At 67.1% G+C, this 6,837-nt stretch overlaps 1 protein-coding gene across 1 annotated transcript; it reads right to left on the reverse strand.

Annotated features, from left to right (window-relative positions):
• Window positions 1-34: 34 nt before the first annotated feature.
• On the reverse strand, window positions 35-3,995 carry SHMT2 (serine hydroxymethyltransferase 2 (mitochondrial)). The gene is made up of 11 exons (XM_004692422.2): window positions 3,913-3,995; window positions 2,910-3,107; window positions 2,448-2,527; window positions 1,855-2,055; window positions 1,570-1,651; window positions 1,311-1,433; window positions 1,095-1,234; window positions 699-864; window positions 450-549; window positions 218-373; window positions 35-150 (listed from the first exon to the last, which is right to left on the reverse strand). The coding sequence occupies exons 1-11, from the start codon at window positions 3,943-3,945 to the stop codon at window positions 35-37; spliced, it is 1,395 nt and encodes a 464-aa protein (XP_004692479.1). The 5' UTR covers window positions 3,946-3,995.
• Between the last annotated feature and the right edge of the window lie 2,842 nt (window positions 3,996-6,837).

Raw genomic sequence — 6,837 nt, forward strand, 5'->3', positions numbered from 1 at the left:
GGGCAGGCAGCGACCTCGGCTCCCAGTGCCTGGCTCACTCACCGGTCCTGCTCTTGACCTTCAAGCCAATGCTGACGCCTTCGTCTATAAACTGCACGACTCTGCGGAAGTCATCCTCGCGGAACTGCCGAGAGGTCAAGGCCGGGGCCCCTGCAGAGGCCGCCGGGGTCAGCGCCCACCGGTCGACCCCGCGGCCCCACCCCCAACCGGGCCTCACCCAGCCGCAGGCCCCCGGGGGTGACGGCGCTTCGGTCTCCGGGACACGTGTTCTTGTTGGCCGTGATGGACACCAGCTCCAGCACCCGCTCGGCCCGCGCGCCGTCCAGGCCCTTGGGCCGCAGGTCCACGAGCACCAGGTGGTTGTCGGTGCCACCTAAGGAGGGCAGCCGTGGGGTGGTGAGTGTGGCTCTACGGGGGGCCACGGGGGCTCGGGCCGCTCCCTGGCTCACCAGACACCAGCGAGTAGCCGCGCTCCAGCAGGGCGTCGGCCATGGCCCTCGCGTTCTTCAGAACCTGCAGCGAGTACTCGCGGAACATGGGGGTGGAGGCCTGCGGGCGAGACAGCAGGCGTGACCGAGCCCGCCCTCTGCGCCTCCACCCGCAGCGACGGCCCCAGGCTGGCCCCCCGGCTCCCCCTCAGCTCGGACTTAGGGCAGCGAAGCGACGGGTCCGCAGCGCCCCGCGGGTGCGCGCCCAACCTGCTTCAGGGCCACGGCCACGGCCGCAATGGCGTGGTTGTGGGGGCCCCCCTGCAGGGAGGGGAACACAGCAAAGTTGATTCGGTCCTCGAACGTGTAAGGGATCTCGCGGCCAGTCTTAGGGTCCACAGCCTGCACCCCCTTCCGGTAGAAGATGAGTCCTGACCTGCGAGGCGGGTAGTCAGAAGCTGCACCCCAAAGGGTGAGGGGTGGGGGTGTAGGGGGGGGCCAGCTGGTCACCCAGAGGCAGCCCCCTCCTTCCCAGCCCCGGCCAGGGACGCCGCCAGCGCGAGGAGTCTGGGGCCAAGGCGGGACTGGCTCCCCCCGACCCGGCCCAGCGCCCCGGCCCAGGCGTGAAGGTGATGGCAGGGAAGGGGGACAGGGCGGGAGCCTCACCTGGCGCCCCGCAGGGTCTTGTGGGTGGTGGTGGTGACCACGTCCGCGTGCTCGAAGGGCGAGGGTATCACCTTGGCCGCCACCAGGCCACTGATGTGGGCCATGTCTGCCAGCAGGTGCGCCCTGACCTCATCACACACCTGGGGGGGGGGGCATCAGCTGGGCCAGAAGGGGACGCGATGCCCGCCCGCCCTGCCCGCCGAGGGCCGCACAGACCTCCCGCATGCGGGCGTAGTCGATGAGGCGCGCGTAGGCGCTGGTGCCGGCGATGATGACCCTCGGGCGGAAGAGCCGGGCGGTCAGCGCCAGCTGGTCGTAGTCGATGAGGCCGGTCTGGGGCTGCACAGACGGACGGACAGGCGGCGCTGACGCCCCGAGCAGGCCACAGGCCACGCACGCCGCTCTCGGCCCGCAGGGCTGCCAGGGCTCCGCCCGCACCCTCCGCGCCCAGCGCCCCGCTCCCCAGACCACTCACGTCCAGCCTGTAGGGCATGGACTCGAAGAAGATGGAGGTGGCCGAGACCCGCTTGACGTCAGACATGTAGCCGTGCGTGAGGCTGTGGGGAGGGGAGGTGCACTCAGGGGACCGACCCTCAGCCCTTCCTGCCGCTCGAGGCCCACCCCTGGGGCTGCTCTCTGGGGGGCACCACGCCTGGGGGCCCTTCTTCACCACGGTAACGTGCAGGGGGGGCTTGTTCCATCTGCAGGGCTCAACAAAGACTCCCCCCGCGCCGCGGGCCCCATCAGCCACCAGACTCACTGGCCCCCGTCGGGCAAGTCCAGCCCCATGATGCGGTCGTGCGGCTGCAGCAGGGCTGTGTAGGCGGCCAGGTTGGCCGGGGACCCCGAGTAGGGCTGCACGTTGACCCCCCACCGCGCGGGGTCCAGGTCAAAGGCCTCCAAGGCCCGGCACTGGCACAGCAGCTCGATTTCATCCACGACCTCTGCGCCCCCATAATATCTGCACGGGAGACAGGTAGATAAGGCTCAGAGAGGCTCCCTGGGGCCCCGGGGTGAGTCTCGGCGCTACCACCCCGGGGCCTAACTCGGGCCGGGGAGGGACCCCCAGGGTCGCCCCTCTTGTCTCCCCAATGCTCCCCTCAGCAATGTGTTTCAGTGGGTCCGCCTGTTCTGCTCCCCACTCTGTTCCTGGTGGATCCTCTCACCCCCGCACTTCTGGCCTGCACCCCTGTTCTTCCACAGAATAAATGTCCTTTTTTAAAAAGGTGCAGAGGAAAAGCCCCACCCTCCCCCGCGCCCGGCAGCCACAAGGCGCCCTCCTCACAGACGGACCCGCCTGGGTGCACAGCCCTGACGGTGCCCACCAGCCCAGTTCTGGCGCCCAGTTCGCACCTCTTGCCAGGATAGCCCTCCGAGTACTTGTTGTTCAGACAGGACCCCAGGGCCTCCAGTGCGGCTCGACTGCAGAAGTTCTGAGGGGGAGCGGGGCAATGTCAGAGGCACCGAGACCCCCAGCCCCCTGCTGCGGCCCCAGGCTGCGCGCAGGGAGCCAGGCTGCTCATCCGGGGCTCCCTGCCAGGCCTGGGACGGAACCAGCTATCAGGATGTGATCGCCCGACACGGCCATGAGCAGCTGAGCTTCCTGGTTCCTGCAGTCTCCAGGAGCAGGAGTGGGCCCCTCAAGGCTCTGCAAGTTCTCGAACGCCCCCATTCCGGGCCCCAGACTGACCCTGCCTTTGCTTCAGAGGGGTGTGAGGGCAGTAAGGCCCTGACCCTGAAGGGAGGGTCTGGAGGAAAGGCAGTGAGAGGACCCGTCACCTCCTGGACCCCCGGCCCTGCCCAGCCCAGACCTACCTCCGAGGCGATGAGCTCCAGGCCACGACACTGTCTGTCCTTCTCCCTCTGCAGCAGCTCCCACATCTCGGGGTCACTGTCCGACAGGCTCTCCTGGCCCGTCCAGCCCCTGGAGGCTTCTCCAGCCTGGGTCCGGGCCGCCTCACTGTGCTGGCACCGTGTGGCCGTCCTCACCAGCTGACCACATCGTGGCAGAGGCTGGGGGGGGGGGGAAGCATCCACTGAAGCCTCACAATGACCCTCATGCTCATCAGGCGTGGCTGCAAACCCAGCGGGTGGCCAGCTGTCCCTCGAGTCCCAGGTCTCACCACCCCCACCTCCGCCTGGGAAAGCCAGCTCTAAGAGCCAAGGCTGAGATCAATGTCCAGGGGGTGGCTCTGATTCGGTCCATTCACTTCACCCCTGAATCTCCCTCCTCGTTGATCCATGACCCACTCCGCAAAGCCGCGGGGCAAAGTCTGTCCTCTGGCAGGCCGAGTCTCTGCAACCGGGGCGCCCCGCTGAGCCTCCCCACCGCCGAACGAAGGGGGCTTCCCCAGGAGGCTGCTGCCCCTCCCCCAACCGGGGGCGGGTGGTTAGGGGTGAGGTGCTGGCGCAGAGGCCAGACCCCACACTTCGCATCTCCTCGCGGCCCACACGGCTGTGGCCCCCTGATGCAAGCGGCGGGCCCGTTGCGTCATCGGCGCTGCCCCAAGCTGGCAGGAAGGCCCCGGGCGGCCCGGCCCGCACTCCGCGGGCTCACCGGTGTAGGGCCCGCGGGCATCCGGGGCGGGCTCGCTCCCGAGCGCCACGTCAGGAGGCCCCGAGCACTCGGTCGCGGGGGCAGGGAGGGGACGGTGACCCGGCGCGCGCCCCGGCTCTCAGAGACTCACTAGTTGCTAGTCTGCACCCCAGGACTCAGAACACGTGCGAGCAAACGCCGGAAGAACCCCGGAGTTTGCCTGAGAAGCGGGCGCAGGGCCCTTGCCCTGCAGAGGCCCGCGGCCAGCCGGGGCACACTCACCCGAGCCGCCCGCAGCAGGGACAGGAGCAGCATCTCGGCCAGCGCTGCCAGGAGCCGGAGGTCCAGCCGCGAACTCCGGCGGAGTGAGCGGGAGGCGGAAGGCTCGTGCGGGGCGCATGCGCCGGGGGCGGGGCCTACGCACGCGCGGGCCCTGTGCCTTCTGGGAGTTGTAGTCTCCGGGTCGCTTCCGTTTTAGTGCCCCATCCTGACCCCGGGTCAGAGGCGCTTGTGTGAAAGACAGGGGGGCCGGCGCTGCGCGCCCCCCTCAGGGGCCCGTCCCGGGAACGGCCCCGGGTGTCGTCCTGACGCCGACCCCTTGCGGACGCCCACTGGCCACCCGGCGCAGCCTGGGAATGACAGGGTCGGACGCGCGCTGGGAAGCACCCGGCCTGCCGCGGTGGGAGACGGAGTTCAAGTCTCAGATCTGGGGCTGCCAGGCAAGTCCGCCCACCCGGGCACCAGTGTCCTCAGTGTAAAGCAACAGGTGGCAGGGACTGAGTGAAACGGCCGGTGTAGACATTCTTTGGGGTGGATTGGCTGCTCCTGCCCGCGCCCGCAGGTCATGGCATCCTGGACCGCTCAGTGAACAACAGAGAGGCACCCCGCCTCCCGCTGCACCTGTTGAGCTGAGTTACCTGTTACTGCCTGCAGGCTGGACTGGAAGGCCCTCGGAACTGGAGGAATATTCCTTTTATGCTGCACTTAGCCGTGGCGGGACTGTTTGACTCCTCCTGGAGTCAAATCTGCACCTCAGAATGGCCTGGGAAATGGGGTATAAATAGAGGCTTGTTGGCCTCTCCTCACAGCTCCTAACGCCATCTTTGTGTGCATACAGAACTGGGGTACAGGCCAGAGGTGCAGGGGCTGAGAGGATTCACCAGAGACAGAGTGGGGAAGCACTGAACCTCGCTGCTGAGGGGAGGAGCGGGGAGTCAGGAGGGGCCTGCTGTGCCCTGTGGTCACTCCCTGGCCTTTGGGGATTGAACTCAGCTGCGTGCCTGCAGGCAGCTTCACAGTGCTGCTTCACGGGGGAGGCCCCAAACTGACTCCATCTTAAGGGCCGGCACTGGCCCTCTCCCGCTGACACCAGCCAACCTGTCCTCAGAGGGTGACTAAGCCACTGAGGCCGAGAGCCATTGCCTACAGTGCTGACGCAGTCATGCAGTCATGCATTCAGCCAACACATCGCACACTCTGTGCCACAGTCGTCGGTCTAAAGTGACCTGACTGCCAGGACACCAAGAGGCAGAAAAGCGCCACAGGCCAGGCAGCTGTGGAGAGGAGAGCTAGTGGCTGAGGCGGCGGTTTCCTGAGTCGGGATCGGCGGGAGACAATCCGTCACTGAACAGAACATGCTCACGTGCTCTGTGGGACACACTTTTTAAAGACTGAGGCATAACTGACATAAACATTTAGTAGCCAGATGGGTGGCGTGTGGATTCGGTATTTATATATACCACAGAGTGATCACTCGGATAAATCCAGTTAACGTCCGTCCCCGTACACAGCTGCATTTATTTTCTTGTGATGAGGAACCTTCTTCTGTCCTCACTTCAGAAGTGAGGAGACTGAGGTCAGGTGGACTCATTTACTAACTCCAACTCCGGTCACCTCCCCTGGACTGGCACGCCAGGTGCCCTTAGCTCACACCAGCCTTCCTTCACCTCCAGCCCTCGCCTGCTGTTACCTGGGAGCTGACTGGACTCCTCTGCACCGGGCCTCTGACCCCCAACACTACCCCCTCCCTTCTGTCAGTTGGTTCCATTATCCATCCATGCATCCAGTGTTGCTTTTCCCTTACAGATTTTTCACTCCCAGGAACAGCCGGGTCAGGTTCACCTGTGACTCAGTTTCCAGCAGGAGCAGAGGGGGCTGCCCTCTCTGCGTCAGCACCGAGACCCAGGACTGGGCGGCGGAGGGCTGGAGACAGAAGTTGTTCCGCGCCTCAGCTTGTGGGTGCCCCCGCCTTCGCCCCAGCCAGGGGTCCCGAGGGGAGGGGGGCGAGTGAGCTTGAGAACTGCTAATGAAGCCGCAGCCAATTAACGCCCTGGCCAGGGCTGGGGGCGGATAAAATTAGCAGCGGCGGCAGCGGGAGGGAGCTGGAGCGCGGGCGGCGGGTGGGCAGCTGGCTGAAGGGGCCTTGTTTGCTGGCGGCAAACAGCGGCGCGGCGGCCCGGCTCTCCCAACTCGCGCCCGTCCCTTCCCCCACCGTCTCGGGCCTCCCTCCCTCTTCCGTCTGCAAACTCAGCGCCCACGAAATTAGGAAGGAAAAGGAAGATCGATGACTCCAGATGCCGCCACCGCCGCCCCTCCCCCCACCTCAGCAGAGCGGCAGTTGCCTGGCTGCTCTCAGCACTGTGCAGCATGGAACTTTCCGGGTGGCCGGGCCGGCCGGGACTGCCTGTCACACTGCAGCCGCGTGCAGCTCCTGGGCACCCGCCAGGTGCCCGCCGCGGCCCGCCCACTTGGTGCCGCGCCCCTGCCACCGCCCACCCTAGAGCGCCCGCTGGCCTTGTCCTCTCCGCCGCTGGTCTGCCCAGCGCTGCCCGTGTGAGCGCGGCTGCTGGTGTTCCCCCCTGCCGCGTGGAGCCCAGGCGTCAGCCCGGGGCGCGTGGAGGGCCCCCCACTCGCGGGGTCCCTTTCTCCCGGAGAAGGAGCCCTGGAGTCCAGGCCGCCCCCCCGTCCCCGCCGCAGGGCCGAGCCTCCGTGTTCTGAACGTCGGTCGATGTGGGCCCCTGGTCTCCTGGGGTGCTCTCCCCCTGCCTGGACATCCTCCCGGGCTCCCCCCGCAGATGAGCTTGGCTGTGCACTGCGGCCAGCGGCGAGGTCCAGCTGACACGAGCGTCACAGCCCCTGGCCGCACCGGGCTGGGGTGCTGTCTCCCGCGTGGGGCAGGGGGTTCACCGAGCCGCTGGGGCTGGGGAG

Source organism: Condylura cristata, unplaced genomic scaffold (genome assembly GCF_000260355.1).
Source record: "Condylura cristata isolate star-nosed mole 26May11 unplaced genomic scaffold, ConCri1.0 scaffold00034, whole genome shotgun sequence".
NCBI classification, from domain to species: domain Eukaryota; kingdom Metazoa; phylum Chordata; class Mammalia; order Eulipotyphla; family Talpidae; genus Condylura; species Condylura cristata.

Coding starts and splice junctions, on each gene's coding strand:
- SHMT2 (XM_004692422.2), bottom strand. CDS start 3,945: ATGCTGCTCCTGTCCCTGCTGCGGGCGGCTCGG. Junction 2,528..2,909: donor TGGAGCTCATCGCCTCGGAG/GTAGGTCTGGGC, acceptor GCTCCCCCTCAG/AACTTCTGCAGTCGAGCCGC. Junction 550..698: donor TGGCCGTGGCCCTGAAGCAG/GTTGGGCGCGCA, acceptor TCTCGCCCGCAG/GCCTCCACCCCCATGTTCCG.